A 21,108-nucleotide genomic window follows, 5' to 3' on the forward strand; every position below is an offset into this window, starting at 1 on the left:
GTTTTGTGGGTTCATATTCTTCGTCTGACAAAATGCCTGTAACACTTTTGCCAAAGGCAGTGTTTTCCAAGGCTTAGCTTTCCTAGTGCCAAGGTCTCTTCAAAAGCAGTCCAAAAGCCAAGTACTAGTGGGCATAAAAGCCTACTGTGGCAATAGAAAAGGCTTTAAAAACTTTTGTATTTGTTCACACAAGTGTTTCAGTGTGGAAAATCCTGCCTTTAAGCTTCATTAACTTCATAAGACTGCAAACTAAGAGTCCAGTGTTTTATGCATTTTTGTGCATTTAAATTTTAAGACAAGCATTAAAGTTGAAATGCAGATTACAAGGAAGCAAGGAAAAAAAATGGATTTTCACCCCAGAACACAGTGCTGTGAGACCTGTAGCTCTGCAGCACTCCAGCATAACCCTAGATTGAAGTCTTAAGTGAGCCGTTCATAGAAAAATGCAAAATCCTCTAAGCAATGCATGAGAGGATGAATTGGCCTATAAAAAGAAAGAGTAATAACTATAAGCTGCAAGACAAGGATGTCTTTACTATGCTGTGTTACCTAAAATCTTTCAGCACTGTCCGCCTGTCTAGTGATAAAACTTCTAAGTCACTGCTGAGAATTTTCCAAAATCCCACACTCTTACTACTCCACAGACATTTTGATATAATGAAATACCTACTCTGGCATGCAGCGTGAGATCCGAGCAAGAAAATGTGGAATGGCAGAGAGGCTGGAACCAGAGGATGTTTAAGGTCCCTTCTGACCCAAACCATTCTGTGATTCCGTGAATATGTCCAAGTACAGATGTCCAGGATTCTAGGAAATGTGACTTGCCTTCCCAGTGCACACCAGCCATCAAACATTGAGTATGTTGAAGTTAAACATTAAGCAAGAATGTAAACAATATATATGGTGCTTGTAGCAGTTCTGTCATGCACAAAAGAAACAAGTCCAAATGTTAATACAGAATATGCTATTTAAATGGGAAACAAAGCAGCTTTGTGATTCATCACAGCATGAACACTAGCTCTTCTTTATAGTTGTTCCTTAAAATTAATGCAATTTTATATGCTACTCTTGAAATAATAAAAACTGAATTCCAGAGTTGATTTCACATGAGAACCTGTGGGCTCATAAGTTAATGACTTCACTTTGCAATGCTATTGCTTGACAAATTCTGTAACTGCAACATAGGTCTAAGTAAGTGTTGGATTTCTGTGTGTCATCTCTGCAGCCATTTAAACTCACAGTCTTTAAAGTAAGCTGTCTGCTTCCATTTCTGTCTGCTTTTCCTTTCCATTAATGAGCTAAATTACAGATAAAATTTACCACCTTTAGAAATTTAACTTTGTTAGTGTAGTGGTTTGCAGGTTTTCCTGTATGCCAGAATTTTTCATTCAACTTCACAGCAAATCTGGCCCTGTATCTCTTTAGATGTCTCCAGAACTTTTGTTAATCTCTCTCTTGTTGAGTCCTGGGGCGTTCCCCTACCTGCTTGATTCACAGATGAGAGAAGCAGTGAGGAGTGCTGTGTTCCTCCAGGCTGCAGGTGTGTGGGGGGTTGTGAGGAGCGGCTGCTCCGGCTGCGCACATGCTGGGCGTGTCCCAGGCACCTCAGAGACCACTGCCCTGCCCTGCTCTGGGGGTTTGGGGAGCGACTGGGCACAGCCCAGCGTGTGCAGCTTCTCTGCAGGACATGGTAGGCATGTAGATGTGCATCTAGTCTGCAAACTCTGCATTCTGAAAGCCATGAGCTGGTCTGAGCTTTGTAGTTTCAGGGAGAATGTGGTTCCTACAGCCAGTGGATGTGTGTCAGGCAGGAAGAGTGATGTGCTTGAATGCAGAGGATTGCAAACAGCAGTCTGCTTCTATCTGAATGTTTTCCATGTTTGTCATCCAAGCAGAGAGGATTGCAGAACTTTTAAGATTCAAATTAGTAGGTTTTTTTAAATATCAGTTTTAACTGTTTTAGTAGTGTTGTGGTGGACTGTGCTGTTAACTAAAACTCGCCATCTTATGCATGTATTATTCAGTTTTAAAAAGTGGAGACAAATTAGTGCCCGTGTTTAAAGCCCTGTGAGGCTGCATTCAGTTCAAGATGCTTTTTGTTTTGCTTAGGAAAGTAGGAGTGACCAATTAGTCCTGATGTTTGTAAATTCTTAGAGGTTTTAGTAAATTTAATTTGTTCTGTCTTGTTTGTGTAATCCAGAAAATATTCTTTGTCAAAAAACTTCAAGCACCAGAGTAAGGAAATAAAGCTAGACCAGGCTGCTACTGCAGCCTTAAAGCAAAGCCACTGTAGTGCACGTACATTTCTTAAAACACTTTTTTTTTTTTTCCCCCACAGACCTAAAGAATTTCGAAGGAAGTAATAACAATAAAAGAAGCAGTGCCAGCAGGAGTGTTTCTCCTCCTCCAAAGAAAATTCTTCTAACATGGAAGCATCTGTGCATCTCAGTCAACCCTTCTATACTGAATGTTTCTGACAGCTATTAGCAAACATGAGTTGGCAAGATAATAAGAAATTACTGTGTTTGAAACGGCTAAGAATAGGTGTTATGTTAATACCATCTGTACTGTGCATCATATGATCTGGTATTTGTTAATGATATTTGGTTTGATACTATTATTAAAGAATTAATATCTTTGTAATGAATATTTGCATCTCATAGAAACAATACATTGACTGCTGCTATGAAGTAGCTCACTCTAAAAGTTGCAAAATTTGATTTCCATGCAGGAGGAGCAGAGAATAATCATGGTCACCAGCCATGATTTTTCATCCTGGAGCCTTGGCCATCTTTTGATACATTGTGCTCTAAAGAACAAAATGGCAACTACTTTTTTTTTAATAATCTTACTTTTTTCAGACTACTGGTCATCTGCATCTACATCTTGGGTATGCTGATGACAACAGCAAGGTTGACTCTACTTTCTAGCTTCCAAATGTCATTAAATGTATTCCTAATGATATTTTGTTCTTGATGTGGAGATGTTACATGGTTGTCATTGGGAGACTCAATATTCATATGGTTCTGTCTGCCTTGGAAAATAACCAGGCAGAGCACTGCTCCAGCTGGGCATAGGTTTTGGAGATGGCACCCTCTGGATTCCAGTGCTGTTACACCAAAACACCCACTTGGGGCTGTGCAGAGCAGTTTCTGAAGTGACTCTTCCTCGCTAGGAGGAGGTCTGCTGACAACCCAGGGTAGAATAGATTTCAGTCAAGAGCTTGTTGAAATAACAGGCAGTAAAAGCAGATCACAGGGGAGATACTCTTCCTTTTATTCCCCCTTCAGCCTAAACCTGATTTTCATTCAAGTCACAGGAACGTGCCTTACTTACTTTAGGGAACATATTACAGAACGAAGCAGCAACATTTTTATTATGAAAACCTAAATGAGGAAATCTAAGTTAAGGGTTGAATGATGCAAAAAAAGTCATAAAAATTATTTCACTTTTGCAAGCTGCTTCCCTGAAATTCGTTTCTGCTTTCCTGCATGGAAAACCCTCAAGCCAAAGCTGTTCTGTAAATAAGTGAAGTTTTCTGTGTTGTAGGAGATGCTGATACATTATCTGCCAAATTTTACAATGTTTGGTGAGGGGAATTTAAGTGTTTTACATCTGTTTTATACAAGCATCATCCTGGAAGAAAACCAGTGGTTTATTTATAATCATATTTCATTACATGAAATAAAGGTTTGGTATTGGGCCTTTCTTTGACATTCAGAGGGGCTTATCCCAGGAAACATTCCTTCCTAGTGAATGTGCAGCCTTCATTTCCAGGTCAGTTCCTACACTGCATTAACTAGTGAAAGTATTTTGAAAAGGCCTAGGTTGCAGTAAATGCTCTTTCCTGTGCAAGGACACAGTACACAAAGTTTATTGGTAAGATCTCTGTGGCATCAGGTGTTCCTAGTGTGCTGAATACTTCAGTAAGCAACTTCAGTTTCTTAGGTGGTCTGGAAAAAATATAACACTCTTGATTATTCAGAGACTGGATTTTGGAGAAAATTTTGACTGTGTTTTACTATTTTTGGCAAACATACAATTCCTGAATAATATTTTTCTAATTGGGTAGAGCCCACTAGTTAGTAACTTTTTATTACCAAGCTATGTCGAACAAGTGATCATATGACCAATGATACCAGAAGCATTCTGGTCAGTATGTTGCCAGTAAATGGCACAGTAAATATAAAGTTAAAACAAATTAACTACTGCAATTGGAGCTTCTGCTTTAGCATATAAATTGTTACAAAATTGGAATGAGTATGGCCACTTCATTATCCCCAAGTCATTTGTTTAATTCACTACATGTGGTGCGAGGAGGGGGAGGTGTGGCAGTGGCAGCTGGTTGTGTGCATGTCCCACACAGGGGATCCCTCAGGCCAAGAGCACCCAAATTCCCTGTGGTCAGAGGGGTGTTGTGCTGCTTCCAGCTGCTTTCCCAGGCCGGGTGACTGGTGTGGGAGCTGCTGCAGTGGCACAGCACAGGTGACACCAACTGCACACCACAAGCACCCTCAGGGATTTGGTTAGGCTGTTACCAGCAGGCTGTTACGTGGACTAAATAAGTGATCAGTTTGACCACGCTGTGGCCCTACATCCTTGGTTTTGCCCTATCACTCTCTCTGGTTCCACGGGAACTTGAGATTTGGATACAGTGTTGCAGGACAGCCAGTCAGGACTAATACACTGTGCACTGTTAGCAGGATACTCTTTCAAAGACAACACAGGCACAATTGCTTGGAGGCTGATTTTTTTTCCATCAGCGACCTTCTCGGTCACTTCCATAGGACGGGCAGAACTCTGAGCTGTGTCAGTACAACCTGGATGGGAGTGGGCCAGCAAGGGAGGGACACAGGGAGTTTGCAGTTGGGGTAAATTAACACAGGTGTTCTGAGCCTTGCCAGGCTCTTGTACCTGCTTGTGTGTGAGAGAGCCATGCTCACTTCGGGGCTCAATGTTCTGTCAAGTGGGGTTAAGCTGCAAAAAAATAAAAAGTCCATAAAGTGCATTATACTTTCCTACTTTCTATTTTAAATGCAAGTGCAGGTAAGGAAATGACATTCAACTCACATTCCATCAACTTTTATCACCTTTCCCCAAGAAAATGGTTGAAATCAGGGGTGAAAGACGTAACGTAAGGGGAAAAGAGAAAGGCAACCTAGAAAGGTATACAGCCCTCAGCCAGAGCCTGCTAGTCACATGTGCAAATTGTGTGTGCTACTAATGAGGCTGAATTCTAGGCAAGATAGTTGGGGATTACACAGTAAAGGTACCCATTCATCTTCTTCCAGGTGAGCTAAGGGAGCTGCTGGCTAGAAGCCAAACCTAACAGGCTTTTCTTTACTGTAGGGTATGGATAGACCCCCTCCCAGTCAGGGATAAGCAGGAAGATGGTCCTGGGATGTACAGGACAGCCTCTCCATGTCTATATCGGGCTAAAGCAAAAGTGTGCCAAATCTATGCTTTCAGCTTAAATGACCATGTTCGAGCTAAATCTTAGTCTCCAGTGCTGTTCAAAGCTGTTATTGAGTCACTTTATAACTTACCTTGTTTGTAGATAATGAATTGCCCTGTGCTCAAGCTTTTGGGTTGGCATTTTGCCTTCCTCTCCTCGTTAGCTGACCCAAGTTGCCATCCCAAATACACCTGCCAGTCTTTTGACTTGGGCATGTTGACATGTGAAATCTCACATCCACAGTTGGCACAACTACCTCAGCTCATAGTTACTCTCTGCATTTGCCCATATATAATTTAAAAAAAAAGGCTAAATAATATTTATACTAAATAATGTTTATACTACATCCTTTAAAATAAAACCATTGCCCAAAAGTGGTGAAAAGAAGAAATGTATTTCCTTCTCATTGCATTCTGTCCCCTGAAGAGCTAATGCAATTGTTTTGAGTTAAAAATCGAATACAGAATTACCATACAAAAGCTTGCCACTTTTATTTGCATACAAAACAGAAATGAAAGAGGTTCACAATAAATTATCAGTGTGCTCCCATGGAACATTCTTGCGTATTTGTTTTAGGTGAGTTAAGAAAACAATGGTCTGTTAATATAAGAAATCTTTGCAAAAGGATAATAAGCTGGGTGCAAGGACGCCTGATGCATTGTTCTCCAGTGGATTTAGTCAGGTTACTCTGCTAGTAAAACAATTCATCCAAAACAAACAGAAAGTAATCAACTGGGAAAAAATGGATAACAAGACATTAACTTTTAGCCGGATGTATTTTTTTCAATAGAGTTTGAAGAGTGAATGGAAGAGTACTCCAGAGAAAGATCTACAAGCGACCTTTCATCATCATCTAGCACCAACCCACTAACATACTAAACTTCTGGCATGCAAGATAATTACCATTATTTGTTGTGTCAACTGGCCATGTATACTTTTACATAAGAGCCTGTAAACATCTTCAGTGACAGGTGAGGCACCTGGACAAAAGGCCAAACACAGATGCACATAAAATGTTTCCCTTTTTTAAACAGTTCACTGAGAGGGGCTTTTTCCATCCTTTGTGCGTACTGGACTCTGGGCGCTCCTTTTGGCGATCCTCCTTGCGAAGCGACTGATTCCTGGGGATCTCAGCTCAACGGCTTCCATCTCTTCTTGAACAGGAGTAAACTCTGGTTGAGCAAGATGAGGTGATGGATAGGACTGGGAGTATGGTAAGGGGTAGGACCCGTGAACTACGTACGGCTGTTGCTCACCATCATAAAGGTCCTCAGGGTCATAGATTTGGTAGGAGTTATGTGGCAACTGCACTACTGGGATGTCTTGATCAGTTGGCTCACCGTATCCACCTTAACCCACCACCACCAAGAGTATTCATACGGTTAACACAGGAGAAGGGGAGTAGAAAATTAGAGCATTCATTAGGAAATTGACATTTTACATACAGATGCATTTCTATATCATGTGTGTGAGTATATATATATATAATCTTTAAATACACATCTTTTATTCACATAAAGGAACAATGAAAACATTTAACAAAATTAATAAGCTGGAGCAATTGGAAACCCACCAACAGACAGCCAAGTTAGTTGGAAACCACCACCACAATTTGTCAAATGTCCAGTTGTAATACTGTGCTCATTACACACTGCACACTCTGCCTGCTATAGCTTATTCCAATTATGGGCTAGAATACATGACTAGCAGGCAAAAATGGGTCAGGCATTAATTTGTAGCAGTGCCAGGAAGCCAAGTGCATGTACAGCAGCTGTAAGTTCATTAGTGGTAGTCATTATCGTTGCTGGAAAGCACAGAGCAGTTCAGCATCCATCTCTGACCTTCAGCCCAATGAGACCTGAACCAGAATGAGCCTTTCACCTTCTGGATTGGTAGCCATTGTAAGGAATTGGGCCTTAAAACAGGAAATGAACAACGGGGAGGGGAAGTGAGGAGGAAAGGATAGGAAGAGACGACAACAAAAACATTCAGGTAAGTAAAACATACAAATCAGCTCGGGGGCAGATTAAACTGTAAACATCAAACAAATATGCCTTATGTGTAACATTTGTAGTGACTAGTGCTTTACTAATAAATTTTGATTTTAGGTTGGGTGATACAATATTTGGTAGTTGTGTTAACTTCTTCCCATGGCCTCTCCGTGCTATAACGAGGTGGGAAAGTAGGATACAGAGAAGATGTAGAAAGAATAATTTTCTTCAGATGGCTTCACTGGTTAATGATGGACACGTGCATTCCTGTGCCAGGTTACACTACTACGGGTTTAGTAAGGGTCATGCTCTCATGCCACTCAGAGGCACATGGAAGGGGAGGTTGAGCAACACGTTTGAAAAACTAGAAATGTAAAAACTCTGCTGTCACAAACATGAGGTGGTGGGGCTTCAGCACAGACCATTGAGATGGAGCAGGCTCATACAACTACACAAACAGGTACAGGACAAAACCCAGTAGGCGGGATCAGTTTTACAGGCTGGGATCAGACAGTGGTCACTTTCCTTTGGTCACTACAGTGGGTCACCTTCTCGTTGTGCTGCAGTCCCACAAGGTACAGCCACACTGGACACACAGATTTTTAGCAAGCTACCACATTTTAGTGCAAGGTTCACCAGTAGCCTCCATCTCACTTGGGCTGTTAGAAAATGCCACCCTCACCTCTGCAGCTGCCCCGACTCCTGACTACTCACCTCCCATGCCGTACCCAGCGCAAGAGGACGGGTCACAGTACCCTGGAGGCCCAGCAGGACCCTGTGAGCCTGGGGATCCTGTGTGACCGGCAGGACCTCGTGGGCCCGGAGATCCCGGTGGTCCCGGGCTGCCTGTTCGACTTTCTCCAGGAGGTCCTGCATAAAACAGGGAGATGAAACATGAGCAGTGTCTTTCATGAGAGCAGGGATTTGAGGCCACCTTTCCTGGCCTGGAAAACATGACACTGAGAGTGCTATAAACACTTCCAGGAGACAGTTTGAGTGGAAGCACAAGGCATCCTGGCTCTGACTCCCCTGGGCAAGCTGAGGGAAAGACTTCAGCCTCTGGCAAGGAAGACAGAGCAGCAGCCTGAGAGGAGACCCACTCCCAGTGAGCCTCCTCTCTGGCTGCTGCTTCATCTTCCTTGCCAGAGACAGCTTTAAGCCAGAGCTCGAGCAAATGTTTCACCAAACATCAGACTTCTGGAAAGGGATTTTCGTGGGGAAGGGACAGCCCTGGATGCCTGCACAGCTCTTGATTCCTCCCATTCCCTTTCAATACAGTTTCGGGGTAATGCTGTGACTTGATACCGGTGCCTAATGGCCAGGATATCCTAATGAAATCCCAATTTTACTCCTGTTTCAACAGGACATGGATATCACCCTCTCTACGTTTTCAGGAGCTAAATATAAATCCATGTGATATAATGTGCTTAATTATTTTATGTTTCTCCGTCAACTCACATTTAGGTATGACCTTGAGTCAATGAGAAAACAAATTCAATTAGTCCAGATTAATTTTTCCATTTCCAGAACCCATGTCTGAAAAAAAAATACTTAAAACATTTTTAAAAGGTGGGCTTGGAAAAGCAGTTTGTCATAGGGGAAATGAAAATACTTGTGTGATGGGTGACACCATCATGTGGTGTATCACAACATGATAATACATAGTAAGAACATTATGACGATTACGGTGCCTGAACTGCTACTCTTCTGGTACTTAAGGAGAAAGACAGAGCTGATCTAAGCTGCTTCACACATCGGTTGGCGTGGTCTAATCCTGATGCCTCAAATCTAAGTTTACCTGTGGATCCTGGTGGGCCTCGGGGTCCTTGTGTTCCAACACCTGGATTGCCTTTTTCTCCTTTCTCACCTGGTAAACCTAAAGAAATAGTACTCAGTCACATTTTGATCAAAAGTGTGAGCAGCGTTTATTATTTAAGCAGGATTATAGTTCCATATGTTATTTTTCATCTAAAAACAGATGTCAGAGAAGGAAAGATGTGAAAATTAAAAATTATTTGGTTCTTTTTCCATCCCTCCCCTAACAGCCTCTGAAGAGAAATGTCAGTGCTGGGACATCCCTGCTGCCATGGTGGTTTCATTGAGATGGTATGCAGAGGCATCAGCCAGTTTCCACGCTGCACTTCCTATGGAAAGCTGCCTCTGGACTACACCAAGGTGCAACTATTGTAAGTCAAAAGAGTCTTCCAAGCCTTGTAGCTATAAATTACTGTGTGGCCCAGAAAAGTTGAATTCTTAGTGCTACAGCAAATTTTCCTTCAAACATTCACCCACCAAAGAGTGGTTCAGCACAAGATGGTTCTATGCATACATGGAGAAAGTTGTTATCAGTTATGGCAGTCTTGTTAAACATGAGAAAGGAATTTCATCACACTCGAAATGTGACCCCCAAAGGAAGCCCAATCTGAGTGCTTCCCAGTCTTGAAACTCTGATATTCCAACATGCACAGCCAGTGAGTTGTGTTCCTACACTCGCTCGTGGCACTAAATTTCTCTCCTTGTGTCTGATGCATGGAGATCACAAATCTAGTAATTCAGAGAAAGAACTGCTTACTTCCAGCTTTCCATCTCCTTCTGCACTACCTCTATGGCATTCTATAAAAACACTTTCTATATGCAGCCATCACAATAAGCAGTGTTGAACTATAGTAGGTGTCAAAACTATAAATTCCAGACCCTGAGTTTCCACTGGTGACTTGAAAATTCTTGTAAAGTCTGTGTTTAATTTGGATGGTTCAAAGACACCAAATCCAGGCTGGTTTGTGGGACTTCCTCCCCATTTTCCAGACCTCCCTCCCAGCACTGGTAATTGCTCTCCTGATTCACAGCTTCCCCACTTTCAGAGTCAAAGCCTATGCACAGCACCTTTATCAACACAGAGCAGAAAGCAAACAGTTCCTGCCCTGGATGGGGCAGTATCTACAATTCCAACTGACTGGGTTCCCTCCTTCCCCTCTGCTCAGGTAATTGCTACCTCTTAGGGCAAAACAGCTGGAGAACCCCTCATTTTTGTAAGGAATCACAGAATATGCTGAGTTGGAAGGCACCACAAGGATCATCGAGTCTGACTCCCAGCCCTGCACAGGACCATCACCAAGAGTCACACCATGTCCCTAAGAGCATTGTCCAAATGTTTCTTGAGCTCCGTCAGGCTTGATGCCGTGACCTGGGGAGCCTGTTCCAGTGCCAAACCACCCTCTGCGTGAAGAACCTTTTCCTAATAATCAGCCTAAACCTTCCCTGACACAACTTCAGGCCTTTCCCTCGGGTCCTGTCACTGGTCACACAGAGAAGAGATCAGTGCCGGCCCCTCCTCTTCCCCTCATGAGGAGGTTGTAGACTGCAATGAGGTCTCTCTTCTGTCTCCTCCTAGCTGAAGAAACCAAGAGACCTCAGCCCCTCCTCATAGGGTTTCCCCTCAGGGAGTCATAGAAGATCTTTTTCACCTTCTTAAGCTAATTTCTAATGGAAGCAACTAAGTAAATAAAAAGTCTAAGTGTAGAAAAAACAGTAATTAAAACCCAACGGTGGCAAAGAATTGCTTACATCGAGTTTATCAAATGAGAGTCTGAGGAACTGAAGTGGATTCAGTATCTGCTGAGGACTTCTGGGTCTTCTGCAGGAACAAGAGGCTTCCAGGGCAACATATTGTGTGCCCCAACCACGAAAACACAGGCCACACTACTGCAACCAGTAAATCCACACTGAGCATCTAATTTTTAACTGAAGCATGATGACCCCTTTGTCTTACCTCTACAAGGTTCTTTGCCGCTGTCCTGGCATAGTTAAGGTATTGCCTGTTTCCCTTTTCTGCCTTTTATCTCCTTCAATTGCATAATTTTATGGGGAGGGTGGTGGTGTTTTTTTCCAGATGCCTAAAATTTGCTTAGCCCTTCTTCAAACATACACAGAAACTCATCTATGGCAATTCTCTGCCTGTGCTGCAGGCCTTGCAACAAGGTAAATGTATCCAAATTATCTCTTACCACACAGGACCTGAAAGGAAAGGCTTGCCATTTGCAAAAGGCGAAGTCTGTTTGTGTGAAATGCTTTTTTCCTAAGAAGACTGACCCACTACAACCATCTGGAATCTACACAGATGTTTAGTACAAGGACCATTGCTTATCCTACTGCATGCTAACATTACTTGGCAACTTCAAAGACAACAGCCACAATGTTGTACTCAATTATAATTATTAACACACACAAAACTACACAGCCATGTGTGATGTTCACAGGATAAAATGTCAGTAAGAAATGCTAAACGTGGAACAAATCTACACAGGCTAAGAAGAAAATATTCATTCTGGAATAAGTGATGAATCTCTTGTGCAGGGCAAAGCTTCTTTAAAAGCAAACACTGAAGGCCAAGATAAAAGTCTGCATCAGGTTTCTCTTAGTCTGATTTCCAGTAAAGTTTACCCAAGTTAAAGAGAACATAAACACTGACGCAAAAATATCCTACTCCTAAGGCAAAATGCTTATGAGTTAAAGCCATGGGCTTCCCTGACAGACTTAAGAGACTCATAGACCTCTTGATTTGCTCCTAATAAATGGCAGAATATTCAAAATTCTCCCAAGTCATCTTTGGTGCCAGTAGGACACAGCTTACAGAAAGCCAACCAGACAAGCCATCATTCTCGTAGGTTACTGCTTTGTAGGTTACTGCAATGGCTAACTGCCCTCAGAATGAAAGCATGTATCAAAACTTGCCATTTGAGTTGAGTGCGTTCAGGTTCCAGGAACTGCTTTCATACCTGTGCTATGGCCATGCTTCAGCAATACCATCAAACTATCTCCCCCCTTCATGCTAACCATGGGTTTATATCTTGTCCCCATCCTCTTAAGTTCAGCCCCATGGAGATCACAAGCAACAGAAATCAATTATTTCCAACCCTTCACTAAAGATAACTCTGATAGCATCAGTTATTGAAAACAAAACCAAGCTCATGAACACATTTTCTAGCAAAGAAAATTAAATTTCCATGGTTTCCACACAAATGGAAATCTCAGGTGTTCTTTATCTAATGTTGTCTTTAAGAGAATACTGTCCTGTGAGAACTACCTACTGCATTTAAAAAAAATTAAACTGCTACCAAAAATGTCTTCTTTTAAAGATGTTCAGCTGTGAGCATAGTGCATAATAACACAGGGTTGTGATTTTTTTCTTTTTTAATTCAGATGAAGCTAACATTGGAAATAAAAATATTTAATTGATGCAACTGGCAAAAGTTACATTTAATTCCACTGGAATTTTGCCATCACAGCTGTAAATGTGGCTTTTGATAACACATGTTTAACTGGCTCTTTCATATGAAGCCAGGAAGCAAATAAGGATGAAGCTGTGCTTGAGGACATTAAATTTCCCAGTGACAGCTTAGGTATTTATCGTACTTTAATCATAGTGGGATGGGCCAAGTAGCTGTAAGTTTTGTGTACCACTTCAGGCCACATAAGAGCTGAAGTCTATCTGGTAATAGAAGTACTGCACTTTCACAACATCTGAAGGCTAGCAGTGCCTCAGAATAATTTTTACTATGGCCTTTCCATTTTTCCTCAAAGTTGAGAAAACTACCCATATATTATAAAAATAACTGGAAACCAAAAAGAAGAAAAAGACATGTTGACTCTCGGTTTTTATATTATTTTGCAGAGGGTCAACTACTTCCTGGGCACTCAGAAGCCAGACACTAGTTGTTGAAGTCCCAGTTCATAAACAAAACCAAAACAAAATATGTTCAAACTAGCTGAAAGAAAACCAGGAAACAGTGCTGTGAACTAGTTAAAATTCAAACAGAGATGAGTGCTGTGAATAATCAATGTTCGGGTTTTTTCCAAACCCCTATACTTATGCATATAAGCAAAGAGCAAAATTCTAGTAATTTATCTGGGATTATGTACTGTAGGGGCCTGGTAATACAACGTGGCCTCTCAGCTGGAAACAGACACTGAGAACTGAATCTGTCAAGAGAATGACTAGTCCTTTCTCACTGAGATGGTCTCTCTTAGAAGGACCAGCTCAGTGTGTTACTACTGAGAGGAATTCCATCCAGGAATAGGACATCATTGACCTAGAAGTTCAAGTGGAGGTTTCTAACAGAACTCCAAACACTCTCTCAAACATCTGATTAATGCTTGGCAGAGTGACAAGGTAAACAAGGGAAAAGAAGCTATTGGCCAGGCAAGTTAGCAGGGAAGCCCACTGACATCTCTCACTGCTGACATTTTCCAGTAAAGCTCTCTTTGGTGCACCATTTCTAACCAGTTCCACACGCTGCTTTCTGAAGTGCCCCCTTCTTACAGGCTGGGATTGAATAGGTGGAAGGCAGGAGAGGTGAGCAGGAAGAAACACCTGGCCTCCACCCACCTTTTATCTTCCCGCTCTACCAGCGCCTTGCCACTCAGCTCAGAGCCAGTAACAGGCTCTTGCAGCAATCCCAACAGTCTGAGGGGAAAAAAGCAACACTGCCAGATAAGCAAACAGTTGTTTTTTCCTTCTAATGGCTATTACTGGTTAGCACACTCTATTGCACGGCATTTTCTGAACTTAGAGGTGGAGCCTGACTTTCAGAGTTGCTAATCTGGTACTGGGCTTGAACATTAAATTGGCTTCATACACAGCCAAAATGCTGATGACATTAGTGAAAAGAAACACATTGTTCATAAAGACTTCCAGGTGGCTGGCTGGAGATCTTCAGGACAAGACTATACATTGTTATACAAGTGAAATGCAAGCGGTGCTTCAGAACACAGCAAGGGATGGAGTCTGATCATTTACCATCCTCTCTGTAGTCACTGGAAACTTAAAAACCCTTCCTTCCACCCAGAAGCTGAACAATTTTAGTCTGCTACTTCCCTGTATGATATGTAGTTAGGAGTTAAGTGAGAATTGGGAATGCACGAAAAACTTCCAATCATTTTCCACAAGCATGAAGCCAGTTAAATAATTTTTAATTTTCATTTTTGCATTTTGGGGTTGGCTTAGAGCAATTCCTTAGAAATGGGTTCAGAAATATTCCAAGGGTCTGTAGCAAAAGGTATCTTCCTGCTCAATAAAGTGCTACTACATCAAACACACAACAGTCTAAAAATTCAGTTGCTTCTGAAGAAATTGAATCCTCAAGGAGTAAAAAATTATTATACACTTTTGCCTAGTTTCTGAAGGAGCTCCTTCCTCTTTCTTACAGATTCTGTTCTAGGCTCCAGTTACATGAATGTCCTAAAATCCATTTTCACTCCAAATAAACTAGCCAATTATTTTGTCTTAAAGATTATGCATGGATTCTTGTTTCTTGAAACAACCTCATTTTAATCTGCAAGTATGGTAAAACATTCCCAACATTTGGTATTTCATTTTATGAAAATCTGCAGAGAGCTCTGGCTGACTGTAGTCCTGAAGGATGCTTGATTAGAGCTTTCTCTCTACCAAGTATAAAACTCCTCACAAGAACTACCTGCCAAAATCATCAGTTATCAGTTATCCATATATAGAGAGGAAAAGGGTAATAGAAAGGAAAAGGGCAATAGTCTTTTTAATGTGCTTTTACCCTTTCTGTACTCTATTGCCAGTGCTGCTTCCCAGGCATTAACACTGTCTGCAGTGGGCTGACCCACATCACATTTCATTTAAATGACTGTATCTAATCACTCTGTGATTTCACAGTATACAACATGCATGTCTGGACCTCAGCACAGCAAATACAATAGAAAGTACAAGCTAAATGTCAGACATGTTCCTTTTTTTGTAGCCTGGCATTTCGGTTGCCCCATTCCTGAAGTCCTAGCTTGAACAGCCTCTTCCCAAGAAGCCATTTAAAATATGCTAGTATTAGCATGGAATCAAGTATCCTGAAATCTGCATTCAGCATCTCCAGATCACTCTTTTTAAAGTCAGTTCCTCAGCTGCTGTCTCTTCCAATCTTCTTTTCTACTTGTCTCACGCTCCCTCATTCTTCCTTTCTGGACAGTGTCTGGTTTTTGCTCAGCTGGAGCAGGCAGCAGCATGACTGAACGGTCAGTACCTGAAACTTTGCCTCTTTTTTTCAAAATTACAGTCTTGAGGGCAAGACTCACAGGTTCACTCAAAGACTTTCTATTAAAAACAATGTTTTAACTATGGTCATAATGGCTACTGTGAACTGGAACTATTAAGTTCCTGAACAGCCTTCATAGCAATTAATTTTTAAAATCCTAGTCAGCAGATTTTGTAACAGCAACACCAATTCACTGCTTTTGAATATCACATTTGTCTCTTGGGTTTTTGGTCACCTCATGTGATATTCTTCAAAGCACTTTCGCAATTATAGATCTACTCAGTATTACCTTCTGAGGTTAGTGCTACTCTGGGACACAAAAGATTGCCAGGGTTGCACAGAGAGAGAGTAAATCAAACATGGAGCTTGTTTTGTTGTTAGACAGTGCTCATGGAGGAAAGGAGAGGGGGATCTAGCCTACATGTAAGAATACAGAAGAGAATTCTTGTAAATGTTAAGTGTATTACTTCTCGCTGACCTCACCATTTCCTCTTTTTTATCCTCTCTACTCCTCAAACTAGAAATTTTTCTCTCTTCTTATCAATATTGCTCCTTTCAGATGATCATGACTCAGAAATACCTAGACTGACACATTTTGTTATCAGAAAAGCTCAACTTTTCCCCAACATACACATCAGTTTTGCATCTGACTTTCTTCAGTTGTTCTTTTGCTTATTTAGAGATTCTGCTCCCTTCAGAGCCTCACTAAGATGAAACATGATGTGATGGGATGTGCACAATTAGATTCCGCCAATATTTAGCAGTTTAAACATTAAACCTCTGTCAGATTCTACCAAATCACACTCGGCAAAGCCTGCATGACCTTCAGGACAGAGTCTCCAGAGCCTTCATTACAGTCTGTGTTAAGCTCACCAGTTAGCTAATGAGAAAACTGTTGCTTTCACATTTACACAGGAAACAAAAGCTATTAGACTTTTGTTTGTATCAGGAAAGGGAGGTGTAATTTTGTATTTGTGAAGTATGCAGCCTACCTCTTTCTCCTGGTCTTCCTGGCTGACCAGGGCTTCCTGGAAACCCTTGCATGCCTGGTGATCCTTGCTCACCCTGTGGCCCTGGAGCCCCTGGCCGACCTGGCTCACCAGGAGGTCCCGCGATGGTTCGTGTTGAGACAGACTGGCTTGGAATCTGGTTCAGAATTGAGTTATATCTTGCCATATGACCTGTCAGGAAAAATTCATAATTTTCAAGTAGCAGTGGAAAATCTGGTTCAGCAAAGTTTGAACAGAGTACTGGCAGGTTGTCAAGGCTGTGGTCTGTCATGCTTTGGTATTATGAAGTTGTGCGCTTGTTAGGGGAGAAATAGTAGTTTAGGGAGGGCATAGAAAATGGGAGAACTATTGTGCAAGATTTTATTTTCTTACTTTGGTAAAGGTTTTGGGGGCATTGGTATTTTATGTCTATAAAAATTTAAAATTCTTGCAGCAGAAGCTTCTGTATAGTGTCACAGCTTGGAGACAATTCCAGCTTTTTTTTAGATGGCCGATGCTAATCAGCTCTAGTTGGACATAAATCTGGTTGAACATAAATCTAGTTGGAACATAAATCCCAGCTGTCTAGTATAGAACAAACAGGTCCCCTTGGATATTTTGAAAGGTGTCATATTTGTAAGTAACTGTGGCAGGAAAAGTTTCATTCCAGAGAGAGAAGCATATGGACCATCCATGTACTTGCCTTGGATGAGCTGTTCACACACTTGACGAGCAACAGCCCGAACCATTGCCTGGGACTGGAGATCGCCCTGGATAACAACAGCAGCAGTGTCATGAAACAGTTCCTTGACTCAGTTCTGTGCTGAAAGCACTTTGAGCAATGAAAGATATTTATTACTGCTGACACATTATATCCTCACAGATGAGAAAGGAAAGCCAAAGAATTCCTATTTCTCTTTTTGGCCAGCAATCAGAGGTCTGAGAAGATAACCCTAATAAGAGATTTGGAGACATGCTTACTGCCACATACTTCCCACCTTCAAAATATTAATGTAGCTATATATAAGACCATGTCTGGAAAAGAAGGAAAGTTTGCTTAATTGCAAAGAGAAAACTGCTGTGCCTGTAAACACAGAGAAACATAAATTGTCAGGAAAAGCTCTTTTTGAAACACAAGGCCAGGCAGGAAACAAACCACGGCTAACATGAACATAGACTTACCCGTTCACCCCTTTCACCCTTAGCTCCAGGAGGACCCTATGAAAAGATTCAGTACAAAATTAGTTCTCATTTTGTTCTGCTCAAAATTTTTAACACCTAAATATTGTCTTCCTTGCAGATTCATAGAAAAGGGAGAAAAAAATAAACAATAAACAAGCTTTGAGGAGGTTCTGTGACAGTAACAAATACACTCATTTCAGTACTCTACAGAATGTTCACCTTTGGCAATTACATGGGAACAATGACTTTCTCAGGTGCTTGTCACACACTGAATTCCCTTGTTCACAGTAGCAGCAAGGACAGGCCACCACATGATGCATTTCACATGGCTGAAACAGGTCTAATTTTTGCAAAATAGCAGCCTGAAATTTGCTGTAGTGAGACTCTGCATCCACTATGAACAGAGTCAGCAATGGGATTAAACTGCACAGAAAATTACATATGACATTAAGGATAATGTAATACTGTAATGATGGTGAGGAGGATTATGGATTGGAACAAGTCGTCTAGGGCAGTTACAACTCCACCAATGTCAGGTTTTGGGGTGGGCTACACATTTCTCAGGAACTACTAAAGCAAGGAAAGGTCTATTGGTCAGAGCCCTGTATGGGCCATCCACTCGAGAGCTGGACTTGATGATCCTTGTGGTTCCCCTCGAACTCAGACTACTCTGTGCTTCTGCATAGGTAACCAGCCAGCTGATACATGGTTAAAGCACAGCTTAGTCTATCCTTGGAGAGAAGAAAATCCTACAAAAACTAAAAGATTGTTTCTAAGGCCTCTATAACTCTACATTTTGGAATAGATTGTTACTGAAGCTCAGTAATTTTTCAGCCACCTGTTTTTTTCTGCACTACTAGAGTCTAACCATGCACAGCAGAGCTCTTACATGACTCACAGGAATATCTACATTCTAGAAAATTTAGTTCAATATCTGGAACATGTGTTTGGACAGGAACTGCACAGTCAACATGTTATATATTGATAGTAAAAGTTCCATAGCGCCTCAAATCTCCTTTGCATCTTCCATGATCACACTTAGAAACTATGTAGAACTGGGCATTAGGTTATTATCTTCACTTATGTATTATCAGTCAATTTAATTTCATTTCCACTTAACCATATGAAAATGCTTGCATTGGCCTAAATCTCCAAACCAAACTGGATTTCGGAAGAAAATTTTCTATTCTACAAATAGAGTCAGAAATGCACACTGTCCCATTCTGATGTCTTTAAAAATTAAATAGAATGTTTACTATAATAGATGGGAAAAAGCTGAGCAGGCTTCATAATTAAACAAGTAGTCAAATGTTAAAATATGAATACATAATAGTGTCTGAACTCTTACAGAAAAAAAGAAGTCCACTATAAATTTTCTCTTTTACATAATTTACACACTCATTTCATAGTTGTATTCCTTTCTTCCAGTCAAACTGTTTTGTTCTGGGGTTTTTTTTTTAATAATAATAAAAAATAACGTCTGGGAGACGAACTTAATATTGGAGGTTCCTAATACTAATTTTAGATATAGAGGATATAATTTTGCACACTATGAAACTGATAGTCAAATTTATAATAGCAATCTAGAAAAAGCCCTAGTCATTATTCATTTGTTCTGATGTAAACACCAAGCAACCACAAAAGACAGATTTTTATTCATATATTATTTTCACAGTTTGGAAATCAGAATAATATTTTGGAAATATTCATGTTAATAAATGGCATACTTGAATTTCCAGAGAGTCACTTGAAGGGCAAAGGGGAAAAAAAAGAAGAAAATAATTACAAAAAGACTACAAATTCACATAGTTGTGTTTTAACTTCTGTGTTTTAATCTTGTGTTTTGACTCTCTAATCCCTATATTCCAAACATTGTATGTAAGACCAACAAATAAATTTAATTAGAAAGAATGAACAAGGCAAGGTCAATATGATGTTTAACTTAGCCCCTAACTGTGAACAGATCATAAGCAATAAATATTGAGGAGTTCTGTCCAAGAGTGAAGCCAGGCTCAGGAACCAACTAATGCACAACAGCAGACAGAGAAATACTAATTAGTTTCACTTACAGGAGCTCCAATATCACCTTGTGGCCCCTGACTTCCAGTAACACCTGGAACACCTGGAGCACCAGGTATGCCCTATGTGGAAAAAGAGAAAGAAAATAGTGGTGATGGCAATCAACATCCATGAGTCCTGATGGGAAGTGCACAGACAGTTCTGTCAGTCAAAGACTGGAGATTCCCAGAGGGAGGACTATGAAGTACAGTTTGAAGGAAAAAGAGCACCAAAAGCACAGCTCTGAGAAAATCACTTGAGGAAAATAACTTGGGTTGCTTTCTGGAACGGGCAGAAGTTGCTGAACCACTGCACTAAATCCTGTGATGTCAATACTGTGTTCAGGGGGGGCAACTCAGAATGTTCTTTGTAAAAACAAAAAGCTGGATTGGAGAATACTCAGTACCACCAGTAGCTTCACCTAATCTTTTCAGTCTATTAAGAAGGCATTAACTTTGCCTAGCTGCCCTGAGAAGACTGAGACTGCTTCTGAAGGCAACATACATCCTGCGTTAGAGGCTGGATGTAGCCTCTGCTGTCTTCCTTGATTACTCTTTGAGAGCACCTATGCTCACCTCCAGCCTCCGGACCAAGTAAAACTTGGTGGTTCACTTCAGTTAACAGTCCAAATTGGAATTTTTGACAAAAAGAAAGTCTCGTTTCAAATGTTAAGAGCAGTAATTCCCTCTTTATAGTGCAGTTACTTGACCAAGAACAAGTTATCAATCTATTGACAGAACAACTCTCTCTCCTTCCCATGGGAGACATTTTCTTCTTGAGCTAAGTAGGAGTGGAAAGAAATTACACTGGACAAGCAGCTCTCTGCCAACTCTGCGCATCGTGAGAATTCCAACTTCCCTTGGCCTTGCTCTATCCACTGTAGCATAGATAACAGTGTGACCTATGATCCCCCAAAATCCTGCTGACTTTTACAGTAACAAATTCTATGGGCAATACTCACCATTGGGCCAGGAGGTCCTTGTGGGCCTGTGGGTCCATCCTTGCCAGGAAAGCCCTATAGAAGATAAATAAATGCAATTTAATCAGCTTTTTATATGTACTTCGTGAATCTGTTCTGTTCTGTTTCATCTAGAAGAAATATTTTACTTTTGTTCTTTAGTTTTGTTTTGCTTAGTTGTTGTGTTTGTTTGGTTTTGGTTGTTTTTTTTTTTTTTAAATTAATACCTGTTGGTAGTGATTTCTTAGGAAAAAATTCCCTTATTTGCCCTGGGGAGGGTTTATTTCTGAAAAGGAGCCATAGTGTCACCAAGATTTTAAAAAAAAAAAAAAATCCAGCTAGTCTCACACAATACTTTTGAAGTAAGAAAAAACAATACAAAATTCTTCATACTGGCAATTTTCACCTCTGAGTGAATTTCACT

The 21,108-nt window shown here is 40.9% G+C and overlaps 1 protein-coding gene across 1 annotated transcript in view; it reads right to left on the bottom strand.

The window, feature by feature from the left end:
• Positions 1-5,921: 5,921 nt before the first annotated feature.
• COL14A1 (collagen type XIV alpha 1 chain) overlaps positions 5,922-21,108 on the bottom strand; it is a 119,855-nt gene continuing 104,668 nt past the window's right edge. Inside the window, exons 42-49 of the mRNA XM_017746050.1 lie at positions 20,688-20,741; positions 19,738-19,809; positions 17,669-17,704; positions 17,190-17,256; positions 16,490-16,678; positions 9,245-9,322; positions 8,161-8,316; positions 5,922-6,804 (exon numbers count right to left, since the gene is read on the bottom strand). Of these exons, the coding sequence (XP_017601539.1) occupies positions 6,491-6,804; positions 8,161-8,316; positions 9,245-9,322; positions 16,490-16,678; positions 17,190-17,256; positions 17,669-17,704; positions 19,738-19,809; positions 20,688-20,741 (966 nt within the window). The 3' untranslated portion in view covers positions 5,922-6,490. The remainder of the gene's footprint in view (positions 6,805-8,160; positions 8,317-9,244; positions 9,323-16,489; positions 16,679-17,189; positions 17,257-17,668; positions 17,705-19,737; positions 19,810-20,687; positions 20,742-21,108) is intronic.

Source organism: Corvus brachyrhynchos, unplaced genomic scaffold (assembly GCF_000691975.1).
Source record: "Corvus brachyrhynchos isolate BGI_N302 unplaced genomic scaffold, ASM69197v1 scaffold28, whole genome shotgun sequence".
Taxonomy (NCBI): domain Eukaryota; kingdom Metazoa; phylum Chordata; class Aves; order Passeriformes; family Corvidae; genus Corvus; species Corvus brachyrhynchos.